Source organism: Triturus cristatus, chromosome 1_1 (assembly GCF_964204655.1).
Source record: "Triturus cristatus chromosome 1_1, aTriCri1.1, whole genome shotgun sequence".
Classification (NCBI taxonomy): Eukaryota; Metazoa; Chordata; class Amphibia; order Caudata; family Salamandridae; genus Triturus; species Triturus cristatus.
In genome coordinates, this window is record NC_140579.1 from 102,795,360 (window position 1) to 102,810,343 (window position 14,984).

The 14,984-nt window shown below is 46.0% G+C and overlaps 1 protein-coding gene across 1 annotated transcript in view; it reads right to left on the reverse strand.

Moving 5' to 3' along the window:
- Positions 1–14,984, reverse strand: part of CNTNAP1 (contactin associated protein 1) — a 379,706-nt gene that overhangs the window by 50,946 nt on the left and 313,776 nt on the right. Inside the window, exons 16-17 of the mRNA XM_085608996.1 lie at positions 7,648–7,836; positions 5,332–5,550 (exon numbers count right to left, since the gene is read on the reverse strand). Coding sequence (XP_085465122.1) covers positions 5,332–5,550; positions 7,648–7,836 — 408 coding nt within the window. The remainder of the gene's footprint in view (positions 1–5,331; positions 5,551–7,647; positions 7,837–14,984) is intronic.

A 14,984-nucleotide genomic window follows, 5' to 3' on the forward strand; every position in this document is an offset into this window, starting at 1 on the left:
TCTGACGATTCCAGCTCCGAGACCACCGTCTGCGAAGATTTGCCACCTTTACGCTGTTCAAAAGTTAGTCGGGATTGAGACTTATCCGGCTTGCCCATGGTGTACTAAGGAGACAGAGTCCTTCTCAGATGAGAAGTGCCACCGCCCGCGCCGGGCGCAGGGGAGAGACGAACACGTGCCACGCGCAAAGATGGCCCCGGACCGCAAGGTCGATGCCAATGCGTTCGTCGTCACCAGTCTTGCACCCCACTGCCACTCTCCACACAGAGGAACGCCCCCGTATCTCAAAGGTAAGTATCTACGACTTTCTTGCCCCTTATGTCCAGTGACCTGCGGCGCAGAAAGAGCGGTGCCCCCCGTTCACCTTCTCCACAACGGATATAGGCCGTGCCCACACTCTCCCTCTGTCCAGCTTCAGCACTAGGCGCAGGTATCACACGAAAGACGCAAAAGAGCTCCTCGATTGGCAGCGCTCACAGTGCGCGGTACACCCAGCCGGTATTAACGTGAAGAAGCAGCCTGCCACGCCGCCCACACACAGGACCTAGACCAGCCAGCACTCTGGGCCTGAAGGGGACTCGCATACAGAAGGAGCCTTGGAGGTCCGTGCTCACGTTACGCTCTCATTTTGGCCCCAGAAGTCCACAGCGCCGGACCCTCCACATGCGGAGCCCAGCCCTCGCGAGCTCAGGCTGACGCCGGCGGCTCGCTCACCCCAGAGCGCCGTTCGCGTCTCAGCAATCCCCTCCGCTCACCGCTGCCCTCGCGCTGTCGGATCCGGTCTGCCGTGCAGCACGCGTCCCGCTGCTCTGTCGCTGCTGTCCTCGCGGCTCCCTGGGTCCCCAGATCGTCGCCGCCGAGACAGCGGTCGCCGCCAGGAGCTCTCGGGGATCTCACCACCGCTCGGCCGCCATCACAGTCGGAGCCTGCAGGGCCCGTCAGTCGCTCTCCGCCTCCGAGAAGAGCCACGCCTTCGATAAACACGCCGCCAGGTCGTCTACGGCTTCAGCACTCGCCTCCACGCAGGCACCGGCCAGAGATAGCCCGGTAGGGGAAGGATTTTGAAAGGATGATTTCGGTGGCCGGCAGAGCAACGCTACTGCGCGGCCATCTTGCTGAGCGCCAGGCCACGCCCCCTCCTCAATCTAAACTTATAACTAATTTTCTCACTTTAAAACGAACAATTGCTGCTCAAAACTCCAATGCCCTTGGGACTGTTTGTGCTAGGGTGACCAGATTTGAAAAACCAACAAGCATTTTCAATGCAGTAGGTCTCGCATTTGCGAGAGTTTAAGCTATTGGCATTGTAAATGACAATGGGCCATATGTAGGAAAAACGTGTTTTGCGATTCTCAAATTGCGATTTTTAGGTAATCGCAATTAGAGAATCGCAAAATGCAATGTAGGTAGGATTAGCAAAATATTTCGCAAATAAGGAATAACTTGCCATTCATTCCTATGGGCTAGAAGGCACATAGGAATGAATAGAAAGACATTCTCAATTTGCGATTCTCAATTAGAGAATCGCAAATTGAGAATGCAATTTCAAGGTTGCAAGGGTGTCAATAAGACACCCTTTTGCACCCCTGAAATAAACATGTGTGCACATGTGGCGCACATACATGCGCTAAGGGCATGTATGTGCGCCACATGGCACTTTGAAAAATGCAAAAAAGTGCATTTTTCAAAGAAATCGCAAATTACCACCAACCTGAAGTTGGTGGTAATTTGCGATTCCTTAAGCCAAAATCGCATAACTTGGGTGCTTCCTACATTGCCTTTAAGGAATCGCAATTTGGGATTCCTTAAATGCATTCGCAAAATAAGGAATCGCAAATTTTGCAATTCCTTATTTTGCGTGTGGGTTTTTGTGTGCTACATAGCACACTGCCCAAAATGCGATAGCAAACGCTGAAATTCTGCAAATTTCAGCATTTGCGATCGCAATTTGGCTTCCTACATATGGCCCAATGCCTTTTATTTATGCGTTTTTAAAAGCAACACATATATAAAAGGCATTGTTATTACTAATGCAATAGCTCAAACTCTCACAAATGCGAGACCACTTTAACGGTGGCTGCGCCCCTTTCTTTAGATGCTGCTCGCCGTATTCAGGTTGCAGTGAGCAGCGTCTGAAGCAAAAGCCGTGGCCAACATTAAAGTGAAAGAGCAGTATGGGGCTTTTTCACTAAAAAAAATAGCGCAGCTGCTAAATAGAAAGCGGACCGCAATGTAAATTAAATAAATAAAGAAGTACGGCCACTAAAGTGAAAGTGGACAGCGCTGCAAATTAAATAAATACATTATACATACCAATATAAAAGCGGGCGGCGTGCTGTGACGTCGTGGGTGGAATTGGGGAAGATCATTAAAGAAAATAGTGCTCACCGGCTAGAGAAAGCAGAACGTGTAACGCCACAAGTAAAAAGTCATGTCCTTATGCAGACAAGGCGGTAGTAAGCCTATTCACAAATGAAAACCAACGATTTCGAAAGGACAGTAATAGGAGCCAATTAAAACGATCGGCAGAAAATGGGTGGAGCTTCTATTCCATGCCTCAATAGAGCATGCCTCGCAGAGCAGCGCATGCCCTGCACAGGTTAAACCTGAACACCATGACATTTAACAAACATAGAAGATGGACTACAATTTTGAATGAACCTAGGAGCTAACTTTGTCGAAATCTGAAGGGACAGCTGGTGGAATACCAGAACTGTCCCAGCAAATCCGGTACGCCGAGTCACCCTAGTTAGTGCTAATGCTAAAGGCAGCTTAGATATTACTTGCCATCAGCAAACATGTTAATTCGGCTCAAGGCTAAAGCCAAGCTTGTTCACACATCCTTTTGCAAACTCTCAGCAAGAATCCATAGATCATCACATGTTGAAAACCCTGCCATTTGCTGGAATAACCGGTTGGCGTGCGCATGTCATTTTTTTTTCATGCTTTCTGAACAAATGTACTCAACACGTCACACTGGGATGCATTCTTTCTGGACTCATATGTGTAGGCTGTGGAATACCACCCTTACCCACTTCAACGCCTACTGGACTTTTTGGCCACCATGTTGAATACCCGTCACATGGATAAATCAGCTGGAAGTTCAACTATTGTTATTGGAACAATGATATTTGGAGGGGTCACTGCATTTGCATTTCCAGTAGTCCTGTCCCCTCCCATCCCCATCAGCAAAGGTAGTTCCAAGAACCTCTTCTCCAGAAGCCCACTTAGTGCTGGGTTCAGTTTGCCTTAAATGCAAACACAGTGCAACCTTGGTCTTCTACCTGCTCTTTGCAAGGGTCTAAGTGCCGTTGCTCTGCCAACCACTATCTTCAGTGACCCCTACCTTTTAGCATCCGCCTCCTTGCATAGCCAAGAGGCCTGACTGTCTGCTCGGGAGTGCCATCCTGGGATAGAACTGACCAAAGGACTTTCTCGTGGCTTAATATTACAGTGGTGCTGAAAGGAGTTTGCATCTGATGCCTAACCACTTCTTTCAGCTGCATAAAATGAACCTGCTTTTATTGGTATGCCTTGCTCTGAATTGCTCAATGTTGTTACTCATTGCATATTTTAGTGTACAGAATAGAGGAAAGATGTGCAGCAAAGGTTTTTAGGTTTTTCAAAATTTAGCTATTAATTGTCCGCACTATACCACTAGTAACAACACAATATATTGCCTTTTTGTACATAAACGAGTCATAACACTTTAACACACTTCTGTAACTTATATTGTACAACTGCTCAGCAAGCTACTCAGCAAGCTACAACTTACAACATCAGTAATCAAATAGGCAAAACCTAATGCATTTACCAATGCTTGTGATACACTTCACTCCTGCAGGGGGAGTCCTGCCCAGTCCTAGTACTGCTGCTTGTATACTTTGGTGCCTCTGAAACTCCAAATTTTAATGGAGGCATTAATAGCATTCCTTTGGCACCTGAGCCAAACTCAGGTCCCTATCATGCTCATGTGCTATCACTCTAGTAAAGAATGTGATCAGGAAACCCCCCTATATACTCCACGTTTCAGTTGGCACTCCCTCCCTGTGACACTGTGGTCTATCAGCTGTGATTAGTCTAAAACGTTTATAGTTTGTGGCAACCAATGCTGGGCTGAACCATCATCTATTGGTCAAAAAGACATTCACACACCAAGAATGTTCTGTAGTTTAGAAAATCTAATAAAGTCTGGAGAGTAATTTGTTTCTCTGCAAAATAGGAATTATTTTAAGCATGAAAAATAGTAGAGAAAAATGCAAACCACACATTTTTTTTTTGTGGTACGACTGGGGGTCCTGAAGAGGGCCAGTTAAAAGGCAAGCAACTGACCCCTGTCAACATATTTTAATAACACAGACCTTGAAATGCAGACATTCTAATCATCTTTTTGAAAGCAATATCTGTTTAACCATGCCTTAAGGCCATACCTATTTATTATATATTTTTTATAATATTATGTATTCACTTCAAAATGGCAATAGCAGTATTTTGTTGATCACTTTTTGTTTTTCAACGCCATAATCAATGCCATAAAATATTTTGAAACTGCAAAATAAAGACTACAGGAGCTTAACTTTGTCACAATCGTAGGTAAATGTCATGGTAATTGTAAGGACTGGCAAATATAATTGTTATTTGCTATACAAACACGATGTTGACATTATGTGTATTTTCATGTTCTTTAGCAGAGGGAGATAGGTGTGTTGTGACGTTCTTCAGGGTGTACTGGGTAAGTGTTTTTGAGTGCATTTTTCCTGAAACATTTGCCATATGTTTTGATGGCACCCTGCATGAAACATGTGTTATTTTTAATGTGACCTTACATGTTTCATTACCATTCTATATGAAGAACACTATTATTATGCTATATGTTCTTATGTGATCTAGAGAGAAATCATTTATCTCATATCATTTATTTGATTTTGTTGATCTTAATATCCTAAAATGCTAATTGATTGATGTTGTGATCTAGGTATGTATTTACTTATTTCGTGATCCAACCGATTTTATTTCCTAGTGACGAAATGTGATATTGTTCTTTCAATTTGCTATTTGTTGTTTTAATTGTTTCTAAAGGAAGGAGATATGTTACATCCTATACTTACTAGTCCTGGCTGCTCAGCCTGCATGAGTGTGATGTCATAGAATGTTGGGTGTGTGCATGCTTTGAATGAGGGTTCAGTTAGATTGAGTGGGGCTGAGCAGCAGGATGCTGCTCCCGGTGGGGCACCATGTACCATCTTACTTGAACAATAAATCTACTTAAATACATCTCTGGCTCCTGGTCTACCTATGACGACAGCACCTTTCTTCAGTTACAAAACTTACCCACATAAAGGGGCTGGTCAAAGGTTAGGTTGATGTAGCTTTGGTATGGGGTCAGCTTCACCACCCATGGCAATTTATCCACCTTCAGCCTGGTCAGCTTCACGTTCATTTCAGCCTTCACCTGATGCCATTCGTCGTCATTGAGAGGGAAGGGGTATCTCACAGTCACATTTTCATCTCCCCTCCCGATGTCATAAATGAAAACAAGATCCGTTGTCGCTGAAAAATAAATATGTAATGCCACGTCACTGAGTGCAGACCGTGGTTATAACAATCGACATTTATTTTGATCGCAGCAAGAAACAGGAAAAGCATATTTCTTATTACTTGGCAAAGATGACTTAAATGTTTTTATCTTCAGACCCTTTTTATTACACAAAAGAAGTCGGAAAAAAGATTGAGAACTAAGCAGAAAGGATTCGATTGCTCTGAAGCAAAGAGCTATGTCACCTCTGGTCATTCACTTATCTTGCTGCATGGTCTCTTCACAAGAGGGCGTCGTAATGTAGGGCAAACCTTGCAGAAAAAGGCGTTCAGGTTATTTTTCTGATACATTTGTTACAGAAATAAATAGAAACATCTCACTTCCTGTTGTTCATGTTGTCTAGGACAGGATAGCATTGACATTCCACTTCCCCCCAGTCTGTTGCGGGAATGTCTGGCATGGCCAAGCAGCGGGTTTAGAGAGAGGTTCCATCCGTGCACATGGCATTCACGACATGTAGAAATACACGAAAACAGAGAGAACAGAGCAGCTTCCTGTCGTTGGGTTATCACGGGCAGGTTGTTGATTGATTTTTAATAATTAGTAAGTGTTTATCTTGACTTTGCATGTACCCCTTAATTATTAATAAAAAAGGAACCCCTACTGGTGCTGCACTTGTTCCTATCCCTTCCCTGCTTCCGCCTGTCACTTTCTGAAAGTAGCCGATGCCCCGGTATGCCCACAGGCCCTGGATATAAGTGGTGGTACTGATGCTGCCTAGATGACGAGCTACTGACCCGACAAAAGATGGTCATAACCAAAACATCTTCCCCTCCTTATCCAGAAGCCCAGCAATGTGTGAAGATCTGATGGCTTTTTCGGAGCACCTCGGATTTGTGGATAGCAAATGATTTTCCCAGGATACCGAGAAGTTCAAATATAAAGTTTTCAGTGATGCATGTTCATCAAGATACTGTTTTGCTGCCGACAGGGAGTTGATTAGAAACATTTTCTTGGCTGTGTTTCATGTCGCTTGTTTTCTTCTGCTGTGGTCATCATCGGCTTCCTGATGATTGAAGATTTACATTTAGTATCTGCATTTGTATGATTGGTTATTCTCTGCGAACCCTTTTCTTTCCGGGTGCCACGAGACAGGTTGAATGTGGTCTGGTAGCATGAATGTGTGCTTGGTTTTAATCTACTGTCCTACAATCCTTCAACCTTGGGTGTGATATTGTTTGGTGATGAGTAAGGTGGGACAGTGCTGCTATACGTCAATCCAGGGGATTTGTATAGAGAAAGCAATTGTTTCTCTTTCAGAGGAGCATGCCCATTTGGTGTAGGCTGGATTTTGGAACAATTAGGATTTTCCGTGTATTATCCTAAGATGTGACTGACTTTTCTCCTGCCCTCTGGAGTTTTTTAGAAGCACAAGCCTGTCAGAAATGAGTTCAATGCACTACTCTGCTCGTGGTGTTAACAGCTACATTTCAGAAGATTCTCACCCACCACCAGTGAAACGTGTGAAGTAGGGACTAGCACAGTTAGATGGATGCATTGTTGACTCCATTTCTCCAATAATTCAAAGACCAAAACATTGGGTACCAATTAATGCATAGTGTTCCTTCTGAGCAGAAATATGGTATCAGGGAAGCAGTTCTTCATGAGACCCAAATTGTGTATGTACATCCAAGTGTAGTCTTCTTTGTGTTTCATGGCACACAAGGTGTGGTAGTCCTCTACCTCACTATAGATTGCGTTTTTGGTCAAAGAAGCACCACCCGCCCACTGTGTTTGGCAATAGCCTGTGAGCGTCAACATTTCTGTTCACCCCACAATGATGAACTATAGGATCTGTATTTTATAGCAGGTGCACTCAGCTGTGCTGCTTACATATGGCCTTCAAACATACTGAGTGTTGAGCACTGGGGTAGGCTAACACAGAACTGTAGCCTCTAATTCAAAAAGATGAACACAAGATCTGATGCACTGGAGCGCTTAATGTCAATTTACATTATGTCAACTCTGTGAGTGCATGTTTCCACTGACATTTTTCTCTCTGTTCTCTCAAATCAATTTGTCCATTTGATAGTAGAATTCTAAAGACTTACTGTTGAGTTCTATCCGGATGTAGTTCCTGCGCATGTAGTGCCATTCTCTGTAGGCTGTGTTTTCCAGGAAGACCCCAGATGAAGATGTGGTTTTGAAGTAGAACGAGATGTCCAAGCTTGAGCCGGGATTGAAGGTTGGGAAGATCAGGCTGGCTCCTCTGTTGAACGAAACCGTGTTCCATCTGTTTCCTAGAGGATACACAGACATGGCCTTTACCATCTCATAACAGTAGACACACATTTTGCTAATGCCTATTACAAACACCAGGCCCAACAATTAAGCCTCTAACTTGTGATCTACTCTTAACTAATCAGGAAGAAGGAATGCCATAGGCCCTTATTTCGAGTTTGGCGATCCAATGGTCTGCTGAACTCGTTGTGGCGGTCCGTCCGCTGCATTAGGATTGTGGCGGTTATCCGCCACGGGACCACTGCTGCCACCAGGGATCATGGAGGCCTGGCAGTGGTGCAACAGTGTGAGGCCCCTAATATGCTTGTGGTGCCGCTGCGACACCACCAATAATATTAGTAGTTCCCTCGCAGCCACCCTTTTCATGGCGGTGCCACCTCCTTAAAAAGTCTGGTGGTGGGGAAACAAAGGGGGCACTACAGGGCCCCCTGTTGCCTCTATGCCACGGGGTGCATGCAGGGGGGTGCATGTTGTAACCCCCTGTGTGCATGCACTCCCAGTTCCTGCAGGGCATGGACTTGATAGTCCATGCCCTGCAGGAACTGCCTTTGGTGCTCCCATTGCGGTGCCTTTTTCAAAGGCGCCACAGTGGGACTGCCAAAGAACCGCTCACCAGAGTAAAAATAACTTGTGCTCTGGCAGGGGGTCTTAAATGGCTTTAGTGCTCTTGGAGCAGGGCAGCAGCACAGCGGCCCCATTCCGAGACCGCCAAAGTCACAATAAGGCCCAGAGATTTATAGAACTCTGGAAAGAGCATTCCCAATTCAATGATATAGTCACCCTCAGATGTCACCCTCAAGCTGCTATCTTACCTCGTCTTATTGAAGCACAATCCGTGCCAGGAAGTTTCAAAGGTTTCACAGAAAGAGGAAACATGCTCTCTCTACCTAACCTGTCCTCATCCCAGACTTTTCATACATTAATTGATGGTCTCCTCATCTGGCTAAACACAAAGCTGAAGCTTCCCAAGATACTGCAGTTTGACTTCCTCTCAAATGACCCATCTTCCAGCTTTCCGCTACAAGAGTGGACCCCTGCAGAGAGTTTGGTCTCCAGGACAACTAGTGATGTTATAGAATGCCATGGTGATGGAGGTTCCTTGGTAGGCAGTTCGCCAGGGCCATCAGGGTTGAGCTGAACGTTACATGTATTCCTGATGGGACATTCATTTACCTACTGTGTCAGGAATAAACTCTCTCCGACCTAACCTACGTGTCTGTATATTTCTATCATAAAACCTCTTGCAGCATTACAGAGATTTCTCTATAATGTATCTTCTTGAAGAATATTTCTAAGCTAAAAGCAAGTTCCAGTATGAAACTCTTCTTGGCTGGAGGAAAGCAAAGCAAGGCTTAAAATGAGGATGACGGGGGCGTGGCCGGGACGCGAATGGGGTGAGACGTGTCTTCCTGAGACTCCACTCCATTGCGGCCCATTAAAGCTTTCCGAACTGGCTGCCGGGCTCGCCGGCCATCACAGAGTACCCAGCCCTGCGAGGGAAAGACTGCCGATGGAGGAGCCGCGATCTGCTGCGGGAGCTGGCCACTGCAGAGTGTGTCGCCATCATCTTGCCTGGGGACCTGCTGGCTGGAGCTCCCTTTCCGCTGTTGGCCCAGGGCCTGCACCCGCATTGCCCTGCCTAGAGAGGCCCTCCAGGCATGCATGAGCCGCGGGAGGAATAGTAGGCCCTCCGGAGTCGACCGTGGAGCTCGGCACCACGCGGCGGGGCAGATTAGAGGAGCTGCCGGGACCTGCTCCGGAGCTGTTTTCCAAGGTAAAGCGGCGGATTGGTGGTGGAGGGGAAACAGAGTTTACAACGCTGTTTCCACAGTGCTTGGCTTCACAACGAGGTCGTTGCAACGACCTCGTTGTTGCCACACATGCCATTACATCGCAAGTCGTATCAACGACTTGCTGTAGGAGGCATGCAACACCAGGGAATGTGTTGGATTCCCTGCTGTTGCACAAACTGGAGTAGGAATAGTAATTAATACTATTCCTAGTTCCAGCGCGCCCCCTAAAGCAAGTCGTTAATACGACTTGGGATGTAATGGCACGAGTGGTAACAACGCAGTTGTTGTAACGACCGTGTTGTAAAGGCATGCGCTGAAATGTCATGTATTCGTGGTGGAGAGGCCTGGAAGCAACACAGCCTGGCCCCTTAGCCCCCGATGTCGTGAGTGGACTTTGCTAGGCTGGCCCTGCCCCGCCCTGGAGACTGCAGTGAGTGCGGGGTCTGCCATTGGGGAGAGCGCCGGCCGGGCTAGGCACTGTTAATAAGCTGCTGGGAGAGCCATTGATGCACTGCCCCCCGGCCTAATTACATACCATCACTCGGTGAGCTCTCAAGGGGGCTAGAGCCTGTGAATACTCTTCAGTCATCGGATCCTGGGGCTGGAATCTTTGCGGCGGTGCACCTAGTGGTGGCACGAACTGAATATCTAAATTGAGTCCCCCGCTGGCCTGCGTTCCGGACGCATCTGTCTGGAACATTGATATGCACACTCTGGCTTGCACGGCTAAAGGATTGCCCGGCTGTGGATCTCGTGAGCACTGGGGGTCACTTTGGGAGTGGTGATATCTACATTGCACCCTAACTATGTCGGACCTGAACAGCTACTGAGATCAGTGTGGGTCCTTCCGTAGGGTAACGGATGGTCTTTCCCTGCGGGCCTGGGAGCATTCGTGGGCTGGGGTTGCTGCTGTTTGGAGATAGTGGGAACTCTTGGCACAGTTGACTGTTGATGTGGCGGATCGGCCGGGTCTGGAGAGGCCTGCGATATCACTGATGACCAGGCACTACTGAGGATAAAGCGACTCCCCCTGTGAGAGGCTTGGGTGGTCTGGGCCTGGGGGGCTCATTCTGCTGGAGACCCCTTACCTCTCTTGACTGTTTATACGGGCCTGTTGAGCCCTTTCTGATGATCCTCCCTTGTGCCTGAGTTGCATTTTTCACTTTACGAGTGACTTTATAGAGATATACCTGCCTGCCTGGTGTCACTAGACGCTGTGAAAGCCTTTGACTGAGTGGACTGGCGCTTTCTCAGGGAGGTTCTTAAAGGAGTGGGGCTGGGCCCCACCATGCTTTCCAGACTGATGGCTCCCTACACGCAGCCCACCACGCGCATTAGCGTTAGCGGCCGCCTTACATCGTCCATCCCTATACGCCGTGGCACGGCTGCCCATTGTCCCCTCTCCTATTTGTCCTAGTGGTGGAGCCTCTGGCGATCGCGATCTGATGCTCGGGTGCTATCTCGGGTATTCTCCTGGGAGGACACGAACATAAAGTATCTCTCTTCGCGGATGATCTTCTTGTATCCCTTACTACCCCGTCCTCTTCTCTCCCAGCATTAGCCGCACTCTTACGCTCCTTTGAGCAAGCCTCAGGTTTTAAGATTAACCTAGCCAAATCTCATGCTCTTAATCTCATTCTACCGGCCCCAGAGATACGAGATCTACAAAATCTGATTCCCCTACAATGGTCTGATAAGTCATTACGGTATTTAGGCCTAGACCTGACCCTTTCGCTCCCTTCCTGGACTCAAGCCTACTGGCCTCGTTATAGATGCGCCATCCGGGAAGAGATTCGCAGATGGCGTGGCCTCCCTCTCCCTTGACTAGGACGCATCAACTCTGTCAATATGTCACTCGTTCCAAAGATACTATACCTATTTCAAACTCTCCCTACCCCAATTCCACAAAGTGAAATTTTATCTCTCCAACGAGATTTAACTAATTTCATTTGGGGCAAGTCTCGCCCACGCTTTTCTAATAAGGATTTGCTGCTCCCCTGGGATCGAGGGGGGCTAGCATGCTCTAATCTCCTGGATTATTACTGGGCCTGTCATCTTCGTTATATTTCAGAATGGGTTGTTCGGGAGAGTGAAAAGCATTGGTTCCATATGGACCGGGCTGTGGCCTGTAGGCATCTATGGGACCTAGCCTGGCTTACTCAGGGGGCTCGTCCTCTTAGTTCATACATGGCCACTCCCACAAAAACGGTCCTCGAAATATGGGACAAATTGGCGATCCGTCGAGGCTTGACCTCGTTCCCTACCCCCATCACACGCCTATAGCACGTAATCCCATCTTTCCTCCTGCTTTGCAACCTCGAGCCTTTAGCACATGGATGGATGGCGAGTGTCGTATAATACAGGATTTATTCCAGGATGATAAATTGACACGTTTGACCAGTGCAAAAAATCAGGTGTGAATAGACAGCTCACTGCCTTTGAGACCCTAGTTCACAGTTTTGAGGGCTCAAGGGGCTTGATTTCCCTTACTTAGAAAGTGCAACATTCACAATGGCTCAACCCCACACAGATCAAAAACAATGGAACATGGACCTCGGTAAAGAGGTCCCCCCTGAAAGCTGGGAAAGATTGTAGCTCGGCATCCCAAAAAGCTGTCAAAGCATCCCCCAGCGCGAGTCTGCATACAAGCTTATGAAGAGATGGCACTTTACTCCGGGCCGCATACAGCCGATGATAGCGAACTTTCCCTCCACCTGTTGGAGGTGTCAGGGAGATAGAGGCAACTTCATTCACATATGGTGGACTTGTCCCAGCTTGACGTTGTTGTGGAAATAAATCCTCAGTCATATCAAGGACACTGTGGGATTGCCTATTGCTAGCACCCCGAAAGGGACTCTGTTAGGTATCAGGCCGTCAACATTGGTAGCCATGACTCACTCGGATTGACTTTTAATATCACAGATGCTAGGTGCAGCACGTCAATCGATTGCCTTATTTTGAAAAAAGTCCAACCCGCCACCTTTTGCCACTTGGTTCCTCTGCTTGTGACATGTTTTGGCCCTCGAGCTACTTACTGCCATACAGACATCAAATTCACCCACACCTGTTAGCCATTGATTCAACATCTCTCTACTCCTGCTTGGTCCCTCCGCGCTTGCTAGCTTTACAACTCTTTGACGACCCTCTTGTGCCCTACTCTAGAGGTCGACATTTCTCTTCCCCTACTTCACTGGAACTGTAGGGAGATGTCTTACCTCCCCCCCTAGAGAGGCCTTAACCCCTTCCCCTCAAGACCTCTTATGCGCATCATCCCTTTATTCTGGGTTTGTCTACCCCTTTATTGTTTGTAGTTTGATATATACTATCCCCAAAACTTTATTATCAACAACATGTACACAGACTTACATACACCTTATTTAGTTTGTCTATCCATTAGGGGTGAGCTCACACGACTATTTAGTATGGATGTGTTGTTGCATGGAGGTACTCCTATCAAAAACTGTGTCCAGCTATAACCCTTGTCGGGGAAACGGCGTATTACCTCTTCTTTCTCCTTATTTGGCTCCCATATTCTGCCTTGGTTTGTATGAAATGTGACTACAATGGTGAATTCTGTCATTTGCGATGGGTTTCTTTTTTGCATCATGTCTTTTATCTGTTAGTTTTTTCTATTTTTGTGTAAACTCAATAAACAGATTTGAAGATAAAAATGAGGATGACAAAATCGGATTAGATTTTATTTTTTTCTGGGATTTGTAGTCTTGTTTTATAATGGAATAACATGACTGCAAGTTTCAGAATTCAAAGAAAAAAACCTGGGCTGGAGCAGCACATCACACATGGACCCGGGAATCTTGACAGGGTTGGGCTGTCCATCCATTCTTCATCTTTCCTTTCATTCACTTCTTTTAACCTATTGATACTTTGATTGTTCCATTACCCCTTTCACCTTCCCATCCATTCGTTCATTCTTACTTTCACATTTTTGTCTTACCTTTCGCCTTTTTTCCATTATATATTTTAATTTCCTATGCCCCTTCCTTTTTTCTTTCTACCTACCCATCTTATGCCTCTCATATTTAGTTTTTCTTACATTTCTCTCTCGTTCACACATTTACTATTTCTTCCTCTCTCATCTTTTTATCTTGTTTTCATGATTTCTCATTTTCCGTTTCCTTTGCTGGGCATTAGAGCCCACCTACCACACACCCCATGCCATGGTATTGCTTAACAGTAATACTTATGAGAACTTTGCCTGCGGATAGAAAGGGCCCATAAACAACAAATGTAGGTTTAGTTAAATTCAGTTTATCAGCGCATGGGGCGGAGTGCCAGACCCCGCTTAAGCTGCTTAAGTGGGAGGGTTCAATATGCCATTGGCCGTAACAGATGGTAAATAGTGCACCTAAAAAATACCAAAGACCTTAGTGTCAGACTTTTTCAGGTGCGATTATTTTCATATCTGATGGTAGACACTCATACTCAGGCCATCTACAGGGCTTTTAATGCAAAGTATTACTTTTGACTGATCATCATTTAGTGTTAGAGGAATAGTGTGTGATGCTAATCTATCACGCAGCAGGCGAAATAATGTATAAGAGTGGTCATTAAGTCGTCACTCGACTTTGGTTTAGATGGAACATATTTGTATATCATTTACAAGCGTCTGAACATAGTAGCCTGTGCTGATGATTCATCTCAGTCGAAATAATCTGACTGCTTAGCCATCCTTTCACTCTTCCCCATCTATCCATAGCTGCCAAGTTTCCAAGATCCAGGCTTTTTTCTTTGAATTCTGGGACTTGTGTCCTGTTTCATAATGGCATAATGTCCATGTCCATTGGAGAGTGGACGCCACACGTTCAGATAACCCACTGTGCCATAGAGCTGAAATCTGCAGGAGACAGTCTGTCACAGCACGACGATAAAAGCTTGTTAGAAAGATGGATTTATGTATTTAACAATTTTATATAGCAAGGCAAAATTACTATTAGTACACCTTCCAAGGAACGTAAATGGAGGACATTGCAATAGATACCTCTAGCTGAAAAGTTAACAGTAACAAGGTATTAGCAGATTGTTCTGAAATAGTCAGCTCTAGAAATATTAGGTTGAAAGTGTGTCTCTAATTTTGAGACGTGAATTATATCAGGTAGAGGTGTATAATATGTGTTTTAAATGCTTCTTATAAAAGAATGGAGGCTTTGATTGTGATATCAAGGGAGTCTTCCAAGGATGGGAAAAGCAAGAGAAGTCTGTTTCTAAGCAAACGAGGTTCTAAAGTTGAGACATTTTGAGCTTCAGGAATTTTCAGAATCTAGGATTAATCAGACCACCTGGGACAGTGATAAAGTTGACCTGGTATGATGAAAGTTTGCTCTGATGTAACGCTT